Source organism: Liolophura sinensis, chromosome 8 (assembly GCF_032854445.1).
Source record: "Liolophura sinensis isolate JHLJ2023 chromosome 8, CUHK_Ljap_v2, whole genome shotgun sequence".
In the NCBI taxonomy this organism is placed as follows: domain Eukaryota; kingdom Metazoa; phylum Mollusca; class Polyplacophora; order Chitonida; family Chitonidae; genus Liolophura; species Liolophura sinensis.
In genome coordinates, this window is record NC_088302.1 from 32,213,425 (window position 1) to 32,240,208 (window position 26,784).

The 26,784-nt window shown below is 37.5% G+C and overlaps 2 protein-coding genes across 3 annotated transcripts in view; both read left to right on the forward strand.

Moving 5' to 3' along the window:
- Nucleotides 1–103: 103 nt before the first annotated feature.
- On the forward strand, nucleotides 104–14,669 carry LOC135474089 (kinesin-like protein KIF3A). Of its 2 annotated transcripts, none has more exons than XM_064754091.1 (17): nucleotides 104–205; nucleotides 2,133–2,243; nucleotides 2,736–2,904; nucleotides 3,234–3,378; nucleotides 4,166–4,250; nucleotides 4,462–4,567; nucleotides 4,939–5,078; nucleotides 5,533–5,730; nucleotides 6,313–6,487; nucleotides 6,730–6,819; nucleotides 7,106–7,265; nucleotides 7,873–8,053; nucleotides 8,624–8,734; nucleotides 9,307–9,432; nucleotides 10,075–10,197; nucleotides 11,272–11,405; nucleotides 11,920–14,669. In XM_064754091.1, exons 1-17 carry the CDS (start codon nucleotides 200–202, stop codon nucleotides 11,957–11,959), a joined length of 2,100 nt encoding a protein of 699 aa, XP_064610161.1. In that variant the 5' UTR covers nucleotides 104–199; the 3' UTR covers nucleotides 11,960–14,669. The 2 variants fall into 2 exon arrangements, with proteins under 2 accessions (XP_064610161.1, XP_064610162.1); XM_064754092.1 differs by having other exon boundaries at nucleotides 7,109–7,265.
- A 4,973-nt stretch (nucleotides 14,670–19,642) lies between these two features.
- The window catches only part of LOC135472175 (WD repeat-containing protein 19-like), a 33,211-nt gene continuing 26,069 nt past the window's right edge, over nucleotides 19,643–26,784 (forward strand). Inside the window, 10 exon segments of the mRNA XM_064751551.1 lie at nucleotides 19,643–19,761; nucleotides 21,900–21,991; nucleotides 22,196–22,261; nucleotides 22,692–22,817; nucleotides 23,442–23,540; nucleotides 24,404–24,414; nucleotides 24,417–24,616; nucleotides 25,144–25,256; nucleotides 25,845–25,926; nucleotides 26,214–26,305. Of these exon segments, the coding sequence (XP_064607621.1) occupies nucleotides 19,747–19,761; nucleotides 21,900–21,991; nucleotides 22,196–22,261; nucleotides 22,692–22,817; nucleotides 23,442–23,540; nucleotides 24,404–24,414; nucleotides 24,417–24,616; nucleotides 25,144–25,256; nucleotides 25,845–25,926; nucleotides 26,214–26,305 (896 nt within the window). The 5' untranslated portion in view covers nucleotides 19,643–19,746.

Here is a 26,784-nt window from a genome sequence, read left to right on the forward strand (position 1 = left end):
ACTATTTTTGATCATGTGACATGTTATTTTCTTACAGAGTTACCTCCACTTACAGCAATTTCAACCAATCAGGTTCTCTCTGTGCAACATCTTCGGAACTGACATATTTATAGTGTTGTTGCTCGAACTGACAGTTCGCATAAGAAATATGCAGTATTTGTAGGGATTTTTAACTGTTTCTTCAACATTATCGTTCAATATGCCGGTAAGTAAATTCACTAGGCCACTGCGTGTGTTTATGCGTCTTACGTTGAATATTGTCAAGGGAGAGGGTTGTTTTGTTCGCTAAATTTCGAGCACGCTGTTTTGACAGTTGTGAGTCACTGTTGTTCGGTTACGGTCTGTGTAGTGTAGGCCCTACTTGTAAATGACAGTGTGATGTAGATTTGAATGGTTTTTTTTGTTTTTTTTTTTTTATCAATTTTGTACCCAATTTCGGAAAATAGTCGATTACTAACCTACCATGCCCACCCAGCCACTCCATACAATGCTTTGCCTCCTAGGGCACCTGATTGTTAAAATCCCGAGATGCCGATCATCCCAAAGGTAAATATTCATCCATATTTATTAATTACCTGATCATTTACGAAATCTACAGCTACATGGTGCACATGCGCGGCCATACAGCTGTGAATGAAACTATCCCTCCCTTCAGTTATGCTGGTTACGAAGTCCTTTTGTTGTGATACGATCACGTGCTGGCTGGTTTTAGTCCCCTTGATTTTAGAAGACACAAATAATGCATCAAGGAACCAAACTAGAGCACATGTCATTGTTTTGAAATGCGTGACCTCCACAAATTTGGCCAGTAAGGGTCAGCCGTTTCGTATACAGCTGCCTGGCTGCACATGTGCGTCATGGTGGCAACTGTTTTATAAGTGAGAAGTCAGCGAGGAGCAGGACTTTAATAAATATGGATGGATATTTACCTGTGGGATGATTGACATCTCAGGATTTTAACAATCTGGTGCCCTGGGACCCTAAGCATTGTAAAGGAGTAGCTGAATGGGCGAGATAGGTTTGTAATCGACTGTTTTTGTAAATTTTACAATTCATCCCACTGGGCTGAAGGGGACCCAGTCATGACTATGGGAGACCCTACGAGCGTTGTCATCCAGGGCTAGGTGCCCTGTAACATTATATATATTAGCCCCTTGTGGTTTTATATAAGGCTGACAAAGTATATTATCCACAGCAGCTAGTATTTGTAGCATGGCATCGCATCAAACTAGAACATAGTTGGGAACAGTTTAATTCAACAATGTTGAGTGTACTACCTTATTTTATGTTTCTGACATTCATTTGGTCAGTAGGCAAGGTAAATGTTAGCCCAATGAATTAGATATCAGTAGCATGCAAAGTTTAACAGAGGCCCCTTCCCAGAACCCTGGGTATCAATTGTCCTATATGCACTTAGGACCTTGTTAGCATTTCTTAGCTGATATTGTCTCAATCAGTGATCTTTAGCAGACGAAATTGCACTTCTACTGGACCACAGTTGGCTCCATGTATGATCAAATGGGGTATCTAGATCATTCTAGTTCACAATACAGCAAAAACATTATACAGTCAGCCATGTTCGCCATCACTATCCTTCGTGCGTATGAGCGTGGTGCAGAGCGAACTATTTTCCAGGATTTGTCAAGCTTACCAGACAGATTTTATCTGTAAAGAACATCCATATGTATGGTGAAAAGTCTCCGTTGTGGAGAATACATGGCAAAGCATGGAAAAGGCAAACAGGGCTGCGTGTTCAAAATTTCAGTTTTTGGTCTAAAAATGACTGATTTGAGCTGAACAGAAGCTGATTTTGATCCAGCAAAAGTGAGATTCCCTTGGCTAGGGATTGCAATCCGATTGATCAAATTTTTGATTGACCCTCCTTAACCCTGACTTATGAACAGTGCGGCCACAGGCTGTACATATTTATCAACTGCCAGCTGAATATCTTGGCTCACAGTCAGATCCTGTTTAATAAAACTCTCTGTGGCATACATTAGGCAACATCACTGCATCTTCTTCTTTTTTGTGGCTTTCCCTAAGTTTGGCTTCATGGTCATTTTAGCCTAGTTTCATGTGTTAAACACAGTATTGAATAATGCATACATGCTATGTTTTTATTTTGACCTTAGGAAAACAAAGGCATTGGTCAGATCAAGGAATCTGACAATGTACGCGTATGTGTCCGATGCCGGCCCATGAATGAGAAAGAAAAGTCAACTGGCTGTAAACTATGTGTTAATGTAAGTACATACCCTCCCTAATTCTTCATCTACTGCCTTTGCAACCAATATTCTGAGAGAACTGTTGGGTGTGGAGGATTAACTTGCATAGTTTTGTGAAGCTTTCATGTTTAGTGACACGGACAAACCATACTAGCATCATTTTCGTAATATTTGTGTGCATAAAGTCCACTTAAAAACGTGCTTTAGAGGTTGAAAAGTTTGAAGATTTACAGCAATTACAGTAAATCACTTCTGTTTAAATTTATTATTATTATACATCTCTGACCACCAGCGTCTTTGTGAAAGAATTGTAATCATTTTAACATTAGCATTGCTGTGAATAAAACTTCACAACTGAGTTACTTTTGGAAGTTGTTCCTAGGTTTCCTAGCTGTTCATTCATGGTACATGTAACATTATCCAGTATTATAGAGACATGGCTACATTACTGTGATAAAATAGTCATTCCATCCTCATTGGATATAAATGGCGTCATTTGTTGTCTTACAGGTTGACACTGTTCGCTGTGCTATCATTGTCAAAAATCCAAGTGGTACTAATGATGAACCCCCTAAGACATTCACCTTTGACACAGTATTTGGAACGGACTGCAAGCAAGTGGATATTTACAATGAGGTGGCCAGACCCATTGTAGAGTGTGTTCTGGAAGGATACAATGGTGTGTTGTTTAGTTTTGTTTGATGTTGTTATGTTTCATCATTTGTCAAGAAAATGTTAAATTATATGTACATGTTAAAAATGTGGTGAATATACAATTTCAGCTAGGGCATGAATAGTAAAAAAAAACAGGTAATAAATCCACTTTTCTTCTAGATTTTACATACCCCCGAATTTTGCAACTGAGTCAGAGTTAACAAAGTGCATAATACTTTTCCTAGTGCACATATTTGAACAATATTGCTTTTAATATTCTGGTGATTTACTGGTTATCCAGGCTTCTGTGTCGTATCTCCATATATAGTAAGGTAGTGAGTTATCATTTGGTAGGTACAATATTTGCTTATGGTCAGACTGGTACTGGAAAGACGTTCACAATGGAAGGAGTGCGGGCCATTCCAGAACTGAGGGGAATCATTCCTAACTCATTTGCTCATATATTTGGGGCTATATCTAAGGCTGAAGAAGGTGCCAGGTAAATTAAACAGCATTTTTGTATTTTCTGCTAACAAACTCTTTAGTTGTATTAAATCATTGTTAGACCCCTGTCATATAGAACAGGTGCTCAGCTGAGTGCACAGTGAGTGACAAAATAATGAATGTTGTGCAGTATTAATTCATGTAATTATTTGATAGGTGTTCATAAACGTCATACATTTACTCCGGCCATAAGTGGAAAGGTTTGCCAGCAACCTGCAGATGGTTGTGGGTTTCCCACGGGCTCTGCCCATTGCATAAGTGAAATATTCTTGAGTATGGTGTAAAACATCAATCAAATAAATAAACATCATACTCAAGAAGGTTTCATTGGCATTGTGGTTTCTCAAGGAGGAAACCAGACAGAACCTGGAGGAAACTACTTGAGAAGAGGCCAGAGCTAATCTGTCAGGAGTTGGAGTGTAACGTTTGACTATAGCCCTCCAAGCATTGTCTATACTCACATCAGCCGTCGCGCAGTCTGCTGCTCAATGATCAGTGGTATGAAAGCAAGTTAGTCCCCCTACTCGCGGCATTGGCTTTTATGTTCGTGTAGGTCGGGACAATGTGGTTGAGTTGTGATGTCATGCAGCCAGCTGAACAGTAGTTTTAGTGGCCTGAAGAGATGATGTAGCCAGTGAAGGTCTTTCAGTAATGAGTTGAGAGGCATGGATGATTTGTCATTTTTAATCTTAAAATGAAATCTATTTTTTAGCCCTGGTGATGTTGTGTATTTTTATATCCTCATATATAACTTAATTGTGAGCATTATATCTTTCTTCCAGGTTTTTAGTGCGGACGTCTTATTTAGAAATTTATAATGAAGAAATAAAAGACCTGCTGGGGAAAGATCAGACACAAAGGCTTGAAGTAAGTGTATCTATTTAAGTGTCTATATGTGTACATTATTTGGGAACACTGGTTTATGTATTGACTAGAGGAAATAAATGAACCCACTGTATGAGAAAGCACACAGTTGATAGCATTGTTATTCACATTTTCACATTGGAATGCTGACTTTCTGATCACATATAAATGTGTTATCAGACGTTTTAACGATTAGTACCTATATTCATTTCAGGTAAAAGAGAGGCCAGACATAGGAGTTTACGTGAAGGATCTCTCCGCCTTTGTTGTCAACAATGCAGATGAGTTGGATCGTATAATGACCTTAGGAAATAAAAATCGTAAGTAAAATGGCATACAAAGACCAAGACTATGCGAAATGGTAAAGTTGTTTTTTTTTGCTGCTTAACCCAAATCTAAGTACTGTCTTACTCTTAAAAACGTGGAGGCTTTTGGCATATGCATTTTTGCCCATTGATACCACGACCAGAAATTATGTGTATTAATAATGTTATAATAAGTTAAGGTTGTATTTTGGTTCAAGAAAGGTACAGAGGGTGTAAGTCTTAACCAGATGGCATTTTAAGTTCTTCAGTTACAGCCTTGTCAAATGATTTTGTTCATTATTCAAATTTCAGGATGAGTTTGTTGCTTGTGTATATATATATATATATATATATGAAAGTAAAACAAACGTTTTTTCCGTTAACAGGTTCTGTTGGAGCCACAAATATGAATGAGCACAGCTCCCGGTCTCATGCCATCTTCACAGTGACAATAGAGTGTAGTGAGAAGGGTCCAGATGGCCAGCAGCATGTGCGAGTTGGCAAGCTTCACCTTGTAGATCTGGCTGTAAATATAGAAGATCTCAACTTTATCAAGTCTATATTAAGTTAAAATATCCTGTGTCCTTGTTAACTCCACCTTGCAGACAGAGAGTCCAAGACATGACAATCTTGGTTTTTACCTTGTTTGGTGTTCAGTATAAGGGATAACCTAACTTCTGGCTTTAATGGTGTATTCATCTACAGAGGCTGGGAGAGATGTCATCTCTTGTGTGCGGCAAGTATGCTAGGGTCGGCGTTAGCCTGAAATAGTGTTAGAAATAAACAATGTTCATCCTAACTGCACTCTGATGACCTAGAGTATGAAACTTTAGAAATGGAATTTTGTCTCTTCATGCTTTTGTCACATTTAGGGATGAGCTAAGCACTGATCAGTTCATTGTGTGTATACTCAGCTGTCAGATGTGGAATGTTTTGAATTGTTGTCCAGAAATGAAAATATACATTGCTTTCTACCCTAGGGTTCAGAACGGCAAGCTAAGACTGGGGCTACAGGTCAGAGGCTGAAGGAGGCTACAAAGATCAACCTGTCCTTGTCCACACTGGGTAATGTAATCTCCTCCCTGGTGGATGGGAAGAGCACTCACATTCCTTACAGAAACTCAAAACTCACCAGATTACTCCAGGACTCACTGGGAGGAAACTCAAAAACAGTTATGGTGAGTAAGTAGCAATAGCCTGGGCTATTTTCACAGAATTCTGAGGGATGTCACTTTTGGCTGGGAAGAAATTCCAAAAGAGTTTGTATGCATGGTTATTACAGGGTGACAGCCTAAGCCTGTGATAGTTTTGGTGATAAGAGTGATTTGTCATTTTTGCCATTATTGTGTGAAGGAAAATTAGTGTAGAGACCCTTATTAAATTCATGCTAACCTTCCATATTTAGATCTACTGTTGATTACCTAAACTTTTGTCCATGTCTTTATAGTTTCTTCCTTTGCCTGATTCTTAAAGTTTTTGTGAAATTAGGAAGGTGCTTTGAAGTTCTAAGATAGGACGATATCCTATTGGAAAATGGTAATGTTCAACGTGTAAAGTGTTATTTTATGAGTCTTTGACCTATATTAGCTTCTAAACAATTTCAGAGGGCAAGTACATGTTAGTACATTGTACTAAAGCATACATTTTAACATATACCTTGTGTTAGGTTTGGTGGTTTGCGGGTTTTGCTTCATTGAAAACCAGCCTGCTCCTTCACAACTTTCATGAAATTACTGTGCCAATGTTGTATTAATCAACAGGTAGCAAACATTGGCCCAGCTGATTACAACTATGATGAAAGCATCAGTACATTGAGGTACGCTAACAGGGCTAAGAACATCAAGAACAGGGCGAAAATCAATGAGGACCCCAAGGATGCTCTTTTGCGACAATTTCAGAAAGAGATTGAGGATCTTCGTAAACAGCTGGAAGATGGTGAGGATTTGTATGTGAGTCTTTAAAAGGAAGGGAAACGTAACTGTTTGATACTTTAATATTTTTAGTTAGATTACTGCTGTTTAGAAAAACCGAAGGATACACTTGGTATCACTGGAGCATTTAAATCTTGTGTTGCTCTAATAATAGTGAGTTAAGTTATTTAGACTCCTGGATAAAGTATGTAAAAGACCTCTTGCTTGACTGTCATAATTGTTTGTACACATTCTGTTTCTCTGAAGGCGGTGGTGCAGGAAGCTCTGAAGAGGACAGTGGATCAGAGTGGGAAGAAGGCGAAGATGGACAGAAAATTAGAAAGAAAAAGTCCAAAGGTAAGTACTCAAAAACGTCTAATACATTATGGGTATACCTGACTCCTACCCATCCCGCCACATTCTCCATCTCCAGTTATAAAGGTTTATATTTTTAAACTTGAAGTTGTTATTTTAAATGAACTTTATTTGAGAGGTAAATATCAAGGTTGATTGTGCGCCCATATGCTGCTCTAGTGTCATGGATAATGTTAATGCTAAAGAATGCTAAGAAAAAGTGCGATGTTAATGCTAAGAAAAAAAAAAGTTAAAAACTATGACTAATTTAAGATTGTTTTCTTCTCAGCAGGCAAACATCGTATCTCTAAACAGAAAATGGATGAAATTCAAAGAAAGATTAATGAAGACAGGCGAATGCTTGAAGAGAAGAAAGATATGGAAGAAGAAGAAAGAAATAAAGTGAAGTCTGATCTGGAAGAGAAGGAAATGGAGCTGAAAAAATATCAGTGAGTTTCTCGCTCAGTTGTTTGTGGCTTTTCTCGAAAATCAGAAGATCATGGTGATTAACATGCATTTCAGGGACAGACTTTCATACCTACATGTTCATGATTTGTATGGCTGTTCTCATGGTGCTAAAACCAGTTTTGGAAGGAACTTCCTCTTTCTCTCATGTCATGCATGTTGTCATTTGTCATCAATCATTTATCTGTAATTAACTCTAGTGCAAATTTTTCACATCATCTCTTAGATTTTATATTCATTTCCCAATTGTATTAACTTGTTACTGTATATGCTGCTTTTTTTTTTATTTGGTTGTCTGATCAATACGGGTAGGTGGCTTTTTTTTATTTGGTGGTCCCACCAGTACAGGTAGGTGGCTTTTTTTATTTGGTGGTCCCACCAGTACAGGTAGGTGGCTTTTTTTATTTGGTGGTCCCACCAGTACAGGTAGGTGGCTTTTTTTTATTTGGTGGTCCCACCAGTACAGGTAGGTGGCTTTTTTTATTTGGTGGTCCCACCAGTACAGGTAGGTGGCTTTTTTTATTTGGTGGTCCCACCAGTACAGGTAGGTGGCTTTTTTTTTATTTGGTGGTGATTTGGTTGTATTTGTAGAGAGGAGCAGGACCACCTGAGTCAGAAGCTGGCGGCCATTGAGAAGAAGATCATTGTGGGTGGGGAGAACCTGCTGGAGAAGGCTGAGGAGCAGGAGAGGATGCTGGAGGAGAGCGCTAAGGAGCTGGAGGAGAGGAAGATGAGGGAGGAGGAGCTGAGGAAGGCGCTCGAGGAGAAAGAGGTCAGTTGTAGGATACAGGACATATGGCAGGTTACAAGACGTTTTCAGAGAGTTAAATGGGATGATGACCTGTCAATTGTCTATGTCGACTGTTTAATAATGGAAACTTTGTCAGATACAGTCGAGGTAATCTCGTGCATCCAAGAGTCATGTGAGGATGCAGCATCAGTGTCTTGTACTGAATCCAAACTGCTTCAATTTTGTGTGTTCCCAGTTTATTTGAGGTGAATATGGATATACATGTATTTACACTTACCTGAAGATTTGACTTTTTTCCATAGTTACTCTGTAGAATGGTTACCTTCTTACATATATTGATTAATTTATTATGGGATGTTTTACGTCATCACATGTATTGATGTTTGGTTTACATGTATTGATGATTGGCTTACATGTATTAATGTTTGGTTTACATGTATTGATGTGTGGTTTACATGTATTGATGATTGGTTTACATGTATTAATGTTTGGTTTACATGTATTGATGATTGGTTTACATGTATTAATGTTTGGTTTACATGTATTAATGTTTGGTTTACATGTATTGATGTTTGGTGTACACCTCTACAGCAAGAAAAGCTGGAGATAGAGGAGAAGTATTCCTCCCTTCAAGAGGAGACAGCAGGGAAGACAAAGAAACTAAAGAAAGTCTGGACAATGCTGATGCAAGCCAAGTCTGAGGTATGGCATTATGACTTCTTTAATATGAATTTTGAGGTATACATTACAAAGGCTCTTGAAAGCTCAACTGCAAGAACGTTTTGTTGCAAATTCTACCTGTGGTAATATTTGACAGTTGTTTTTAGTTTTTAAATATGAAAACTGTCTCAAAAGCTGTTTTAGTAGTTTATTTATTCAAGACACAACTCAGTGGTAGTAGTAGTGATATCGAGTGGTAAATTATAAGCATAATAACGTGATATGTGATATTCAGATGAAGAGATTTTGCTTAACATTTTAGTTCCCTGAAAGCGTATTGTGAAATTGATGTTGCAGCCTGAGAAGCTACTGTACAGATGTGTTTATTCAAACACATTCTGAGGGCATTATATGGCGTGTAGACTGGTAAAAATATACTTTTTTAGCCGTAAAACTGGCCTACCCAGGTGATATAGTTTTATTTCCAAAATCAAATTAAAAACAAGTGCACAAATCACATTGAAAGTTTCTCTTTCATATGCAGAAGGTTGAAGAAAGAAGGTGTGCTGCATTTCCTGTTTTACTCATGGCTTGTATTTTCTACTGTCCCATAGATCACTGACCTTCAGCAAGAGCACCAGAGAGAGATGGAAGGCTTGCTGGAGAATGTGAGACAACTGAGTAGGGAGTTGAAACTACAGATGCTGGTCATTGATAACTTCATCCCTCCTGAGTACCAGGTAAGCTCATTACCATTGATAACTTCATCTAACCTCAATACCAGGTTAGGTCATTATCATTGATAACTTTATCTAACCTCAATACCAGGTAAGCTCATTCTCATTGATAACTTCATCCAACCTCAATACCAGGTAAGCTCATATTGATATCTTCATTCCCTCTGAGTATGAGGTAAAATCTCTCTTGATAACTTCTTTACTGCAGAGTACCTGGTAAACTGTCTATGGTTGATAGCTTTATCCAAATTTAACAGAAGGTCCAGGTAAATTCTTTGCATTAATAAGTTCATAAACCATTGATATACTTGCCATCTTTCGCTAGCAATCAGAAATGTAATTGAGAAACCCAAAAGAAAGTAAGCACAATGAGCACAAACTCAACGGGAACAATGCACTGTTAGTTACTTTGGACTCTTTATTGTGTTCTTCCTTCATCAATATCTACAAATTACATGGGATGTGGAAAGAGACATAATGCACGGCAGTCCATGACGGCGCGGTTGCACAAGATTCTTTTGGAGTCATATAAAAAGCAGTCTCTATTCCTATGGCCATACACGTATATATTCATCATAGGTTTCAATTGGACATGAATTCCTCACTTCCATGAATCATTGCATAACTGATGATTCTTGTTTACAGGAGATGATAGAGCAGTATGTCCACTGGAATGACGACATTGGGGAATGGCAGCTGAAGTGTGTGGCTTATACTGGCAATAACATGAGGAAACAGTCCCCTCAGCCGGAGAGGGAAAAGGACAAGGTGAGGTATCACTGGGCGGAGCATAATGTTTACTGGATTTCAACAGAAAATGTCCCCTATCCACAGGACAGATAAGGTGCATGGTCAGCCTCGACCTTAGACTGAGAATGTGTAGTTTGTCTGGGCTTTGGGAACAGTAATGTGTCTATCACCAATACAGTATGCAACTTTGTATTTCAAGTGTGGGAAATTTTGTTAGTAACTTAGGATATGCAGTGTAATAATGATATTTTTAATTCTTAAGTAAAATATACCTGCTAAAGCAGCGATGCTAGGGTTCAAGCCAGCATTCCTGGCCTATGTGGTGTCACTTCTGGTTACCTTAATGGTGTGCATGTATATATACATAACCAACTTAATTAGAAAGCCTACATTCTTTGTAGTCATTAGTGTGTTGTAAGTACACTGTGTATGTAGATGTGCCGAACTGAGTAAATCCACCTTTGGGCAATATTTGAAGGCGTGCATGCCCAATCTTGTTTTAACACAGCTCAATGATTTTCAGCATACACAGAGTACATATTTAGTGCTTTGCACTCAATGATTTCAGCATTACATCTGTAACAGTTTTCTGTTATGTGACATCTAAATATGGTGGAAATTGTGCTTTTTCTTAATTTGCAGCAAAACTGTACGTCGCCGGAAAGAAATAAGTCTACATTCATGATCAGTATGTCAAACTGTGTGGGGTAGCATGCTGACAATATTTGTACATTCGTCCTAGACACAAATGCAATTAAAATGCGTTACATAACATGGGGACGTAAAAGTGCCAAATATAGTAAATCAGCCTTTGGATAATTTTTCAAGCAGTGCAACTCCCACATTTATTCAGACACTTTAGGGATTTTCCTCACACATACAGTACACATATAGCCCTTTGCACACAGCCATTTTCAGCTTTACAGCTGTAACACTTTTGTGTCACGCGATCTCAAATTATGGAGGAAAATTGAGTCTGTGCTTGCGTTTATGCAAGTGTCAAAATGACATGGAGCAGTCTGATATCTAATTTTTCACCTGCAAGAGGTTGTGCTTATTCTGATGTACATGCTATATTGTCTCCCTTAACAGGTAACAGAGCCTGACCTGTCAAATGTGTACCTGGCGTATACAGCAGAGGGTGCTTCTGAAGCTCTCAGGCCTAGAACATCTAAAGGCAAATCTGGACGACCCAAGACAGCAAGTAGGCCAAAGACGTCTAAGAAGTAAGGAGAAAATCATAGTCAGAGGTCTAAATGTAGAAGGGCTTTTTAGATACATGTATGGTATGGTTCTTGACGAACCTAAGAACATTCCGGGGGCTGGGGGGCAGGAATGGTTAAAACAGTCACTGTAGCTATTAGGCCCATGACCAATAAGGTCACAAGTTCAAATCCCAGCACTTGCTGTTCCTACTATAGTTTATGGCAGGATGTTTGTCAGGCAACTGGCAGAGGTTGCAGTTTAATCAAGGCACTCTGGTTTTTTCAGCATATAAACCTGACTTTCTGTGAAAGGGAAAAATTCTTGAGCACAACGTTAAACACTAATTAAATAAAAAAAAACAAAAAAAAAAAACATACATATAACTTTATTCCACTGTAAATTTTGTTATAAGTTTGCATATAATGCCCCAAAAACTAGCATACTGTGTTATCATGGCCTTATAATTAGAAATTTGCTGTCATTTGAATTGGTGATTAAAACATATATATTGTTGTGTTTTTTTTCTGTTTGCAGGAAGCGAAAAGATGCAGACATAGACTCTTTATTACAGTGACTTTTCTTTGCAGCTTTAGCCCTTTTTACATTCAAAATGTTCCTTCTTGTTGTAGTCCCCTGACAAAAGTAATATCCCTGAGCTTCATTTCTAAATCTACATGCTATAGTTTCCGTAGACAGTTTTTACGTCCTAGTGAGAATTGTTTTTGAAGTATGCATAAGAGGAATTGTTAATCCTAACTATGTTGGTTTGAGGAATGTAACTACTTGCAAGGCTTTTGCACAGAAGAGACAAAAATTAAACACGATCATTGGCTTTCACTAAGATTTTGGTTTATGGACAAACTAATTACTTTGATTGACCCATTTTCCGTAGTTTGTTGTAAATTCAAATTGTCACTCACACATGTGCATGTTCCTATCTATCGTTTTTTTCTCTGTCAGAAGTAGGTTTCCATACATTCGAAGCATTGTGAAAACACTCATGTTAATTAAATTAGTAAAATTTGGTCACAATCATTCCATGAACTTCCATTTCCAGCAATTAATAATTAGGTGTAGAAAATGTTAGCTTAAATCATTATTCTTAAAGCATATTTTTCACATTTGTATAAATTTAAGGAAGAATTGACATTCGTTCCATTTTTCTTATGATACCATGTTTGTTTCTTCCCATGGACTGTATCCACCAATCATAGTCTCAATGATTTCCGAGTCTGCCAAATGTACTACTGTCTGTGATCTTTTAGGAACTTTATTTTATTATTATTATTTAGAAATATTAAGTGTACTGTGTAGTATGTTATTATTTTTTGCATTTATGTTTATATCTAAATTCGTTCCCAGGTGTGTTTATATGTGGGTGTAAACTTTTTTATGTCATTCTCTATTCAGTTTTGTTTTTTATTTTTTTGGGGGTTTATTGTGTTTTCTGTAGTTTATTGGTTTGTGTTGTTTAGGTAATTTCAGTATTGATCTCTTGTAAAGAAATTCATCATCTCAAAAATATGATCTTGTCATTTTTCATTAGAGGTTTTGTCTTAAAATTATTCTTAATATTTGTGAGACTACAGGTAATAATTTGACACACCAGTACTTAATAATATGTATATACTTTAGGAGTATACTCCCAATGTTGCCTCCTACAAATGTGACAATAACTATTGGTTTCCATTGTACTTACAATATGGCCATAGACTAATATGGTTTTGTTGGTGTTTAAACATTTTACCTGTTGACAACACGTTTTATGTTTATCAGAAAGCCAGTTTCACTGCTCATGTTTTTGTGTTCAACATGTAATGGTAATGCTGGAATATGTGTATGAACATAAATACAAAGGCTTTATGGGTAAAACCAATGACATAATGATATCTTTTATTTGCATTTTATGCAATAAAAACTATTTATTGAAAATTAGCTATTGGGTGAGGTGGTTGATTTCCTCTGGTTTTTCACCACTTTCATCACTCAGTAAGCCAGAACATCTCCCCACTTATGAAGTAACAAAGAAAGGCATATATAATAATTACCCAATCAAATGAAGCTTTTTCTGTACTTCTATCCCTTGTCATAGTGTATTCTGCTGTGTGTACCCCGTAAGAAGGCTATAGCTGCAATGAACATAGAATTATTATATTTAGTAATATTTGTATATTAGGCATAAATATAAATGTGTGTAAAGGCTTACGCCATAAAGTGTGATTACCTATAATTTGTTCATTTCGTGTGATTAAGCTCTATTTTAACTTGGAGATAGGAAAATTACAAGAAAAAAAAAGATTTATTTATATGAAGTATCTTTTAGAGATATGGTTTGCATAGTAGTATATCATTGAAGTAGATGTAGTGAATTATAGGCCTGCCATATTTATTCATTCATATTATTCAGTATTTTTTACTCAGTTTTTTGGGCATGTATTTGCCACTTTTATTTGAAAGAAAATACTACAAGAAGAAGACATGCCATCATCATAAGACACACCAAGGAAAAATTTTATTTAAATACACCTGTACTTATTTTGTAAAAATTAAATGCATTTAAATATTGGAACTTAAAGGTTGGCTTATAAATTAAGTTTTCTATTGTTAGGTGTAAGTGAAACAGAGTATCGTAATGCAATTAATGCATGTTTTCAAGATATTTGTTAGAAGTATTTAATGTACAGGTTTCAGTGGTGTGTCTAATGAGGGGGGAGGGGGCTGTTTTGTTGTACATGTATCTTTATTTAAACAGTTGTTCGAAGTTTAGACAGAAGCTTGAGGCCATTGTACAACAGCCAGTACTTCTGTAGTGCATATTGAATAGATTTCAGACTGAAATTTTACCTAATTAACCACAAACATATTTGCTCACTGAAGAGGTGTTTTATTTTTGTGATGAAAGTAGAAGTTTGAAGGTGCCGAGGTTGAGAGATCTTGATAGGAACTTGAAGTATTGTCAAAAAGGACCAGTGTGTTGTCACTCATAATGTTAATCCATAGTGCTTTTGTGTGAACTATCATTGCATAAGTATGTTTATTACACTGTTATATGCACAAATGTGTGACTTGTCACAAACAAAAATTCATCTGCCGGTGCAAGTCAGCTCAGTGTATAGCATATTCTTCATGGTTTTACCAAGTAGAGCGTTTCATTCTCATACATATGTACTGTCTCAAATTTTCATGTCTCAATCCGTTATTAGTACATGTTCACAAATAATAATAGCCATGCTATGTGTTAATTCCTAATTTATTAATTTGACATACATAATAAAAAGCTTGCATAGAAATTTGCAGTCTTATCTTTTTCCATGATTTGATAATGAATGATTTAATTGTATCCCTTTTTACAGAGCCAAATTCGGTGACTGTCATATAGCTGTATGGATCAGCTCCGCTGAAAATGTTGTCCTCGTCACTTCCTCTCGGGGAAGGTCGCGTCACGCGTTTATGGTTGCCGCTGTAGGTTGTTAAGGCGGCTTCTTGCCGTCGTGGCTCAAGTGAAATGTTCTTGAATACGCCGTAAAACACCAATGAAATAAGTAATATAAAGTATAGTGTGAATAAATAGCGGCTACCATTGCGATGAAGTGCGTGAATCACTCAACTCATTCTTCAAAGAAACCTTTGTTCAGTGTGGCCCATGGGATTCTGGATCATTTCCGACCCTACCTCTTGTTTCAGTCGGGAGCGGTAGATCCAGGGTCAATCCTAGGTTGAGTCACACCTAAGACTTTAAAAAAGGTAGTTGTAACATCCTGGCTTGGCGTTCAGCATGAAGGGAATAGTGCAACAACTGGTTGACCCGTATCAGTATAATGGCTCGGGCGGGGCTGCTTATTTGCCCCCGGTAAGGCGTCTTAGTGAAGCAGCACTAGATAAAAGAGCGGTGGAAATCCGCCCTGCAACAAGGAGGCACATCACATGCACTCTAGAGATTCCTTCGTCGTCATATGACTGAAAAATTGTTAAGTAGGCCCTACGACGTTAAACCCCAAGCACTCACTCTTGTTTCAGCCGACATGAAGTCTGTGAAGGGGATCGTTGTGGACATCCGGTTCGAAGTTTCGTCCACAGTTCATATATACGTTCTATTACCCTGTTAATGAACGAAGACGTTCATTGTCTGATTCTAAACTCATAATCGTCTTGGCCAGATGGTTAAGTGAAAAATAACTCCACTTCATCATGAATAGTATTCAGATTTAAAATCTAGTTTATTCCAAATGGTCAGTTGGGAAATTTATCCATTTGACCATGTAATGCTTTTTCATGACGCCAACTTGCGCAAACTAAAAACCTTCAGTTCGGGGAGTCAGATATGCTCTTATTGATCGATTTAAGTCGTCCGATAACACTTGGCATTTACACTCCTGCTCGTCAAAGACGACTCAAATTTCCCTGAATTTAACGAGAAGCCCTGTTTGATGATCCTGTAAGCCTGACCTTTTTGCACATATAGTGGTCTTGTTATTGATGGAAAGCCTTCCGTCTGTGATACTGTCACAGTGAAAATCAATATCTGTACGCATATACATGTTTACATGTTTACATAATGGATAATTATGCGTTGACTAAATATTTGGGTACAATACAAATTTACAGTTCCAGTATGATGCAAATCCATCGGTGCGCAGAGAAATGGCCATGCGAAACGCGTATCTGATTATAAACAGTTGTACACGTATATTACTGTGAACCGTATATTGCAATCATTAATATTCTTGCAATAGAGTTATAGACGCGTATGACAAATGTAAGGATGGTCCGCTGATGTCCAAGGGTAACAGAAAACCAATATTTGAAGAACAAATGCGTGGATTGGAAATCACGACTTCAATGTCAATACACGAAGGCAAACAAATCAGCCAAGTACCAATGTCTTGTCATTGATTCAGGTCGCGGGACAACAGAGCCATGTCTGGAAGTTCTTGTGTAGTACATATATATCCGTGTGTGTGCGGATCGGACCAGGTAGCTGGCAGAGATTCAAGATGAGGCTCGATCTTGATGGGTAATGGTATCCGCCCATTGCACAGATATCATCAACAGACTCCCCAGTGTGAATCTGGGGTCAAGTATATAGCTTCACGACGTTGGTATACTAATTTAATTTGAGGGTAAGTTTTCACGACGGGTCACTACTCTATGAAAGAATGCCAGCATATTTAGTACCATCAGATCGGTGTTCTGTACACTGGCATCATCCTCTGAATCTGAAGTCAAGTATAGTAGCGACTTCGTTGTACAATTCTTTGTATACAAGGTAAGTTTCCGCTATGATAAGTTGCAGATCTATGAGATATAGGGCCAAGTATGCAGTGCGAATCGAGCGCTTGAGATCGTGCGTTTCTTAGCCTGCATATCCATATATAAAGATAAGCAAGTATCATTGTCTAACATATGTACTTATGGGTTTCGCTTCCTTTCCAGCGCTATTAAGTACGATGTCAAACTCCAAGTATTCTTGCTCACTCCTTTCCAGCGCAAATGTTCCACACTTTCAAGATGATAGTCCGCCAAGTATATGAGTTAGAAAAATGCTCAAGGTAGCCATAACCTGTTGATGCAGTACCAAACCTGCATTATCCGCCTTTCTTTGTGTCACTTGACTTGCAGAATATATACGAGATTGCGTTTTAAAACAGACATGGACAAGGAATTTGCAGATTCCTTTGCTTTCACTGCTAGTGGGGCGTTGATGACAGCAAGCTCGTTCAGTGCTCGTGTGGCCGTTTGCGCTGTCTAACATTCGTTAAATCATTCAACACTCCATGTATATAGTGTACATATGTGTCGCCACACGTGAGAAAGTTCGTCAGTAACTTGCCAAAGGTCGATGTATTTTTCAACAGTCCAGAAAATCCAGCTTCTTCTATCCATATAAACCGGCGCCATAGTCCTTGAGCGTGAAGCTAAGCAAATAAGCCAATAGGCCTATATATTGATATAGCCACAACGAAGAAAACTAATGAAAAGTCTTTTTTTAAACATTATTGACTCAGATTTTCAAGGCTTCCCAGGAATATTTCGTTTTTAATTTAAATAAGATTGTTCATTACCTTGACAACTTACCTCCCCCTTCACCCTTATTATATATCTGCATGCTATAGTGTACTTGTAGTCACCTACCAGCTGTTATCAGGTAACTTGTAGTACTTTCCTCGTTACATACTCCCCATAAAGTAAGTTTTGTATACAGTCTTTCAATCGCTCGGACACATGAGATGGCTGTTCAAAACCGGTGTTGGACAAGAAATTTGTAGATTTCCCCACACTTGCTGCACGTGAGTTTTTGGTGTTTATTGGGATTAATATAACTGTTATAATAGTCCCAGGTGTCATAAGTGGCCAGCGACGTTCGCGTGTAACCTTTTGTTCAGTCTAACGTTTCTTGAATACCACTTTTCTTCCAGAAAAAAAATGTGTGCATATCTAGGTACGTTACATGCAGTTCGTCAGTGCCTTGCCAAAGGTCGGTTTTACCACGAACTATGCTTTCCTCCACCCAAAAAATCTACTGAGTATAGTGTAAAGCAACAATCAAACAAATCAATAAATTTGCATAAGCCTGCAATTGTTGATTGGCTGGTTTTCCATCACAGTCTACGCGTGCCTGTTCAGTTTATGGTTACAATTGAACTGTATCATGGCCTCAGCTCTTGGAGTTTCGCTCATTGTTACCCAGCAGTATTAATTTGCCACAACTGTCACCACGCTGCGAGGAGCACTGAATCATTTATTGACTATCACAGATGACAAATAGCTGTACGCTTGCTTTCGTGCATGTGCAACGAGGCTTCAACTTGCCAGCGTTCGCAACAGCGTTGCTATGGATTCCGATCGAAGGAAATGGTTTGATATGTCATGCAGTTTTTTTGTTTGATACGCCTGCAAGACATATTACCTGAGACTGATTTGTGTCATATATATTATGTGTATTTATAGATATAATAGCATTTCGTTGTGCTATTCTTGATACTACTAAATGTATCTGTGTCCTTCTGACTTGTCTAATAATAATAATAATCCAGCAGCAGCTTGCTTTGAATAAAAACATCCCTCCCCCCCTCCCTCCCCCTCAAATTCATATGTTTTTCAACTCATTTTAGTAGGAAAGAAAATTTTGCGGTAAGATGGGTGTTTCAGTGGGAAGGCATATAATTACCCCAAACATGCAAGTTTTTAATCTATGTACCCGTACATAGAATGCCATTGATGGCACATACAATTTATCGATCCAGTCCAGTTGTTAAAAGTAACATGCTGGGGTTAAATGGCGGGATCAAATAATGCCAGATTTCCAGCCCATGGCTCAATCTCCAGCGAATCAGTTTGTTGCAAAGCGTATAGATATCACGGAATGTTTTCACAAAAATCTACTGACAAACGTTCTCCTCTCAGTTTTGTCACTTAACTATGGTATAATATAGTTATCGCCATATGCTGCAAGGCATTGTTAACTCAAAATCATATTTTGAATTAACTACGTCACTGTTGTGACTTCAAAATGATATCGGAGCGAAGGTACCGTAAAGTAGGCCAATAAGGTCACTGGTTCGAATCCAGCTGCCACTGTGTTTACAATAATTTTATGACAGTGTGATACCCACAACGTATACTTCATGGCGAGTTACGTACTACTTACTTTAACGCGCTCCACAGGCCCTATACCCTGTTGCTTCTGCCTATAAACTATTTCTGCCGTCATATCTATAGGGGCTCTCTGAAGATGGCGCAAAGCGCAGATAAAAACATACAAATAACAAAAAGTCGCATGTACGTACTGAATTCAGACAATAACTCGGACTATGCACCAGCAATAGGACCCAGTGACTGTCGACAGATGCAAATGGGATGTATATTTTGCTGTAATCAAAATCATTTCAACATGTGTAGGGCGTACTAGTGCATGAAATTCTATAAATTTATATACATAGGCCTACATATCACATATATCCAACGGCCCTTTTGCTCTTGGGCCTTTTGGATTCATCTTAGTCGGAAGAAAGATATTCTTCACCCTTAATTATGATTTTTTTTATTTATCAAATACACTGTTTCATTTTGCAGATCATTGCATCCATTAGCCCCAGATTGCATCTGTACCCTTTCCTTCTCGGTAACATATGTTAAAACACTCGATCTCTGATGTTAGATTTATATACCAGAGCATTCTTGTTTTAGAGTCTTCTGATTATAGCATATGGTCGTTCTGATCATTTGTTTCAGGTCTGCAATGGCAACGTTTAAGACTGGCATTACACGGGTAAACACCCGTGCCCAGCTGAAGGCAGAATTAGAGGCGAGTCGAGCAACAGAAAGAGACGAGAATATCGGGACCTGAAAGCCGGCAAGGAAATGCATCTCAACCGGGTACCTGCATCAGTGATATAACAACAGTTTATCTTTCAGTGATATTTGCAAGTATATCATCAGTAAGCAAAAGTCAGAATAGAATCCTAATCAAGGTAAAGTATTAAAAGTCGGGAGCGTTTTGAAACACTAATATAACCCATGGCCGATGTGACCAACACCGTAGCGTGGGTTTGTTTACAGGGAGCTCTTCTGTGTCAGAGTTAAAATAGCAACAGTTAATAGGCTCTGCGCATGTTTTGACATTCCTCGGCGGCGGCAGTTGTCATGCTCACTTTGACGCCGATCTTCTGAAAATTCTTTCTCCGCTGCACCAAAAAAAACCCAAAGAAAATGAAAGTAAGTATTTCTCACCGATCGCGGCATTTCTCTACGACGTTGCCATATATGACAATGACAGCAAATGATAGAGTATATCTCACAGTTGGGAGCTTTATTGCCGAAATGGGAAAGAATGTAACTCCCCAACAACAACACTCGTCATGAAGTGTTAGTTGTCATGTTGCACTGACAAAATAACTTCTTGAACATACCGTGCCTCTGTTTTAAGGCAAATGGTTGTAATATCATTTACTCACGATTGTGGAAATTAACACGGATTTGTGGTTCAAACAGGTTTCGTTTGTCTTGAGCAAAGCAAATGAAATTCTTGAAGGCCTGCCATGTTTTGATTTTAAATGCGAGATGTTCCAAGATTGCTGGCCACGATATGAATTGTAATTTATGCACTCCGTAACACCTCACATTTACCAGAGAAAAAATGTCACAGTCCTTCAAGAATTGCCTTAAATTTGCACATGCATGTGTTGTATTTCATGAGGACACATTGACTGGCTTCACCTCTATTACTTATGATAGAGTATGATAGTTATCTGGTATTTCTGATATGCCATTTTATAGCATTTATGCAGTGCAAGACATTTTCATGCAGTGATATTCATATGCATCACACATTTGTTTAATCGGTTCTAGTGATACCGGTGCTATTCTTTATCTCATATTCATAAATATCCACATTTTAGTACACTTTGGACTCATTTTCCAAGAAGATTTGCCCCTCAAAGTGAAACATAAATTTTGAAGTGTAAAATATACGAAATCGGACTTAAATGCTACAGAGTACTGAAGGGAAGTAACTGCATATTTTGCAAAACACATGGAGTTATTATATTAGAAGAAAAATGTAAACTCTGAAAGTTTAGCACGTTTAGCAGATCCCATTTCTAAAATTCTCTTCCACATTTACCGGCCTAAAATGAACAACAAAGACTAGATAAAGAGTCCTAATAGTCATAATTATTTTTATTTTATTATGCCTAGTTTAAACTTTTACATATTTATTAGGCAGGCATACTGAGCAACTGAAGCGCGATTAAATAACACTTTTCCTCTCCACGCTTTCATTCACTTGTCAACAAATCTGTGAACTCAACGCAGGGGGTGAAGCATGTATGCATAATCTCTCTGTAAGTGCGGTCATGTTGTGTTTATTTATTTGCGTGACTGTATTGTTGTCCTTGTTAATGAATTTAATTGGCAAGTGGGATTAACACCTGTGAGAACTCCCTAGGAAATGACTTCGCTCAAGGTCGAGTGTTGTGATGAGAGCGAAGCGAACATCTTTCATTTTACCCCTTGATGTTCAATGTTGCATCTAGCAGGAAAAAGCCAAAGTATGATAGAATTAACCATTAGGCAAAGCACAGAAAAAAAAATAGTTGACGCTGTGTCTGCTCTGGAGATCATGAAACAAATATACACCTGCTTCCGGCTAAGTCCGACTTTTGCTGTACCTGCTTGGCAGGCCAGCGTGCTGGGAGCCATGCACACACAAAAGAATTGGAGGCCGGCTAAATGTTAACCCACAAGGTAAATTTCAGAATGTTAAATATGGAGGAAGATCAGTTAGCTCGCTGAATTAATAGAGGTAAATAAGCTTTTTTCTTCATGTGTATGTACACTATATTATGATTATTTGCGATATACACTTATTGTACTAGTACTGTAAGTTTCTGTTCTGATAATTAGATAAATATTTTAGTTTCCTTCTTTATAGTTAATTTTAATAATATAGATATGCTTGCTACGGTTCTGACAGATCAACATAATTTAATGCATTGCATTTTTCTAACTTGCAGAGAGTATTCAGTATAACAGAGAAGACCCATGGACAGGGACCGGTCATCTATCGCTGGCAGAGGGCTCATGGCAATTATCTCTCCACTACTGGGTAATGAAAGAGTAATGACTGTTTTAGTTGTGATACATTTTTCTTCTATACTATCGAGGAAATGGACTTTTGAACTTTATTGCACTTTTAATGTACTTAGTGATGATTATATGCTGTACTAACGATTTTGAGTGATGAAATGTGAGAGTGAGAGCAAAAATAAGAAGGGAAGTGTTGCTTTATCCATTGCATTGTCTGTTTCAGGTCTGACCGTGTTGTACGGATATATGATCGTCATGGTGAGATCATTGATGAAATCAGTCTCCCAGGGTGAGTGCTGTCTTGTATCATCCAAACTGTGTGCGTCAAATAATATTGTTTGCTGAAAGAAGAGACTGGAATAGGTTAAAGCTGTGGTAACACATTGACTGTTTTATTCTTTAATTATCCTTCACTATTCATTGTTAGTGAAAGTACACTTGTATTTATGCAGTAAGGAAATGAAAACCTTGACAATTTTGTCATTGGTCGTTGATGTAACTTGCTCTTTCCAGTGTTTAAACCAGAATAATTCTTTTATTTTGAGTTTTTCTTTTAGTCCAAGGTAGAGGTAAAAGTATCTTGACAACACGCATATGTACAATTATTATCAAATCAGCATGGTTGTTATGTAATATGCATTTTCAATTAATCCTTATTAAATATCTGTTATTTCTTATCATTTTAAGATCTTGATAGCATGTATAACTTTGTATTTTAGATTGTGCACTGGAATGGGCTGGGACAAGGATGGTGATACTCTGGCTGTGATCAATGATAAGACAGCTGGGGTTTTCCTTTGGGATGCCAACACGCATAAAACAACCCAACTCGACAGTGGTTTAAGGTAAACTCAGTTACACAGCTCACCGCGGACAGTTTAATATCATGAGCACCTTAGTCTGATCTGACAGATCTGTTTAGGTAAAAAGAATTGCCTAAAATATCTAATTTTTGAGCTAGAATGTAAATACATGTATTGTGCACAGTTACATTACCATTGGTGCACATACGTGGGAAGGTCTGTCAGCAACCTGCGGATGGTCGTGGGTTTCCCCCGGGGTTCTGCCCGCTTTCCACCCACCATAATGCTGGTCGCTGTCATATAAGCGAAATATTCTTGAGTAAGACGTAAAAGACCAATCAAATAAATAAATAAATACCATTGGTGCATTCTTATTCAGATAGTTATGAATATATTACTAACATTATTATGGGAATTACAAGCAGCTCTATGGAAATGAAACAGTTTTAGAGTGCAGTATATGTGGTTTAATGCCAATGATTCTGATATTGGATGGGTTCCAAGAGAAGTTTTTATGGCCATATATTTCTTGTTTTTTTTCTTTTTTGCCTTTTCGGTTTACCCGTAAGGAAGCATAACTGTCACAGTTGTGCTAGTGATATAAAGCATCTAAGTGATATAATAAAATGAATTTTTCTGATGCAGTTGAATGTTGTCTGTTAACAGGGACCCTTTATCATTCCTGCTGTGGTCTAAGACTGGTCCTCACCTGGCTATAGGGACCATCAAAGGCAACCTGCTCATTTACAACCATCAGACAACAAGGTAAGATAACAGATCCATACTGAAGATGATTATGGTTAATCGTAATTTCGAAAAGCAGGTAATCAGCATTTATTTATTTGATGAGTGTTTTTATGACGTTCTCAAGAATATTTCACTTATATGACGGTGGCCAGCATTATGGTGGAAGGAAACCCCGCAAAATGTGGGAGGAACCAATCATCTGCTCGATGTTTACCTTAACATATGAGAAAGCCCGCATGAACTGGACTTCACAGTGACCATATTTGTGAGAGGCTCCTGGGTCAAAGTAATTAGTTAATCAATTTCATAATATGGTATGTAGATTCTGCTGATGTATCAGGATTTCTCCTTCCATAGAATAGTTGTGAATTTGAGTGTTAAGTTTTTGTAGCATTCAGTGCTGGCTGAGTGGTTAAGCTGTTTATAATCATTAAGACATCAAGGGGCAGTGATCAAACTCAGCCTTGGACAAGGAATTTGTGGATTTCACTGTTGAAAATTAGTCATTGAAATAAATAAAAGAATCAGTGAATCCTTAAGAAATACCTGACATAGTATACATATGCCTATGGTTAATGACCTAAAGTTTCGCCCTGGGACTCGGAAAGTGTATCCCAGGATTCACTGTGTTGGAGCTAATCACTCTCTTCTGTCGTCTTGCCGCCAACTCAGATCGTGCAAAAGTAAACAACAGTAACTCGTGCGAAACTTAGGTCATTTACCGTATGTAAATCAACTACAAATAAGATTAACACGCTAGTCACATGCTTTAACAGTTATATATTTCTCTTTAATCCTTATCTGTTTTAAGTTTGTAGAGCATGAGTTGGTAGAGGAACATAGGAATTGATATTTGCTTACAAAACACGATTTGTTTACAGGAAGGTGCCAATATTGGGAAGCACACCCGGAAGATCACCTGTGGAGCCTGGAGTGCCCAGAACCTGCTGGCCCTGGGTAGTGAGGATAAGACCATCTCTATCAGCAATGTGGATGGTGATACCATTAGGCAGACTTCTGTGAGGGCAGATCCGGCTGATATCCAGTTCTCTGAGATGAAGGGAGATGAGAGGAGTACCATTGGGGAGAATACTGTGAGTATCAGTGCTGAGATGAGAAGTGGTGGACAGTGATGATAATGTTATATTAATTCTTTTCTTCAGACACAAAGGGTCTTATATTGGTAGTTTACATCATAATAAATGTTTACCAAACTATTATCAGACATTCTACAAAGTATATAAAGTCAAGTGCTTAAAGGTACAGATGGTGGCTCCATATTGCAAACAAGATGAACTTACACTGTACATTGGTATTCATTGTTTAAGATAGCAGTACTATTTCTACTTTGTAAGTGGATAAAGATTTGATTAAATTTTTAAAATGACTTTCCATTCATCCACAGTGTATACCACTACTTACATGTACATGTATGCTGTACTTATCTAACTATCTAAAAATTTTCTGCTAGGATATTGTTTCTTAATGTTATAAAATTTTGTTTTCAATTTATATTTATGGTGTTCCTATATGGAGTAGTCACATCTTGGTGAAAATTATAGAGTGCACATACTGGCTATTAAAATTGAGTTAAAAAAAAATTAAAAATTTTATGTTTCAGGTGAGTGTTGTGATCGGCAGGAAGACATTGTATATGTACAACCTAAATGATCCAGAGAACCCGATAGAGCTGGCATTCCAGCAACGTTATGGGAACATAGTCGCCTATAAGTGGTGAGTAAACTCAAAATTTAAGGAATATTCAGTGAAATAAAATTTAGAAGAAACCATATGAGGCATCTCTTCAAGCTAAATAACTAGAAGTTTATTTGCACTCAGTCACCCTTTGGGCATCAGAATTACGTGGAAGTGTAAGCATAAAATTAGACATTCATATGCACCTGTCATGCTTGGCAACAAAAAACAAATAGTTGTTTTCAGATTGGTAACTGCTAGCTCCCTTTCCAGTAAATCTATTCTCATGTACCTTAATTCCTCAACCTTTTCACTTAAGAAACAGCAACTTTTAGTGAGATTTAAGGACCTTATTATAATTGGACAAATCAGTTAAATTGGTTGCTTGGGCAAATTCAAGGTTTTGCCAAAAGTATAACTTTATCTCTCTGAAACAAAATAATGCTCTCAGTATATGTTTGAATAAACATCTTGCAAACAAACGGTTGAAGAATTACAGCGCAATAAACAGGTGTAAAATAGAACTGGTGTTTTTTACATTTTTTGATCATTGTTTGATAGTGGAGTGTGTATAAAATCATATGTTATGTTGTGACATGGTTCATTTTGGCATGTTCGTGTTTCCAGGTATGGAGATGGATACATAATGATTGGGTTTTCCCAGGGATTTTTTGTGGTCATATCAACTCACATGAAAGAAATTGGTCAGGTAAAGCTTGTTATGCTGTAAGATTGGCAGATGCATGAAAATGAGTGGTGATTCTCTGTAAGGCATGGCTTAAATTATATAAATGATTACTGTAACAGATGTTGCATGCACAACAGGAGAATATCGTATATCTGCTGAAAACAAAGTTGTTCATTGGCTTTATGGCCGATTTCTAAAATACAGTATATTAATGCGATCTCAGATGTTTTTTGGTTTTTATGAAATGATACAGCCAACTTCAAGAGTACCATTCTTTACTAACCTTGTATGTGCTTTTATGTTTTCAGGAGTTGTTCCAAGCCAGAAACCATAAGGATAATTTAACTAGCATTGCTGTTTCAGTTAGTTTTAACAAGGCAGCGTCATGTGGTGATAACTGGTAAGATCAAAGGAGACCTGTGAAATCATAGTTATTGTCTGTGAAGAATATGTGTTGAGGTATTTGGGGAATTTAAAGCTGAAGTACATGACCAACTACGAGGCTGCTATTTTATAACTACATTATAAAGTCTATGTACATGTGCTTCCATATTATAAGTTGAAAATTACTTTGTTAATAAAAATTTTTTGACAATGGACTGATTTCTATTTCTGTCGTGTGTAGGTAATTGTACACTAATGAACATTAATTAAAAAGGAAAAAAAAATGGGAATGTTCTGTGAGTGTCAACATTTATACATATTTTGTACATCAATGCTTACTTATGCGAAACAGAAGCTCTGTATTATTTATTATCATTATCTGTATTTCAGAGTGTGTTTCACACCCATCTAAACTTAATGAAAGTGATATGCATTAATGATAAACATAAGACATGAAGATGAACATATCGCCTTGTGTTATTACGACCAGAGTTT

Excerpts from the sequence above, each read along its gene's own strand:
- LOC135474089 (XM_064754091.1), top strand. Across the intron at positions 5,079-5,532 it reads TTCACCTTGTAGATCTGGCT|GGTTCAGAACGGCAAGCTAA; the intron begins GTAAATATAGAA and ends TTTCTACCCTAG. Across the intron at positions 7,266-7,872 it reads ATGGAGCTGAAAAAATATCA|AGAGGAGCAGGACCACCTGA; the intron begins GTGAGTTTCTCG and ends TTGTATTTGTAG.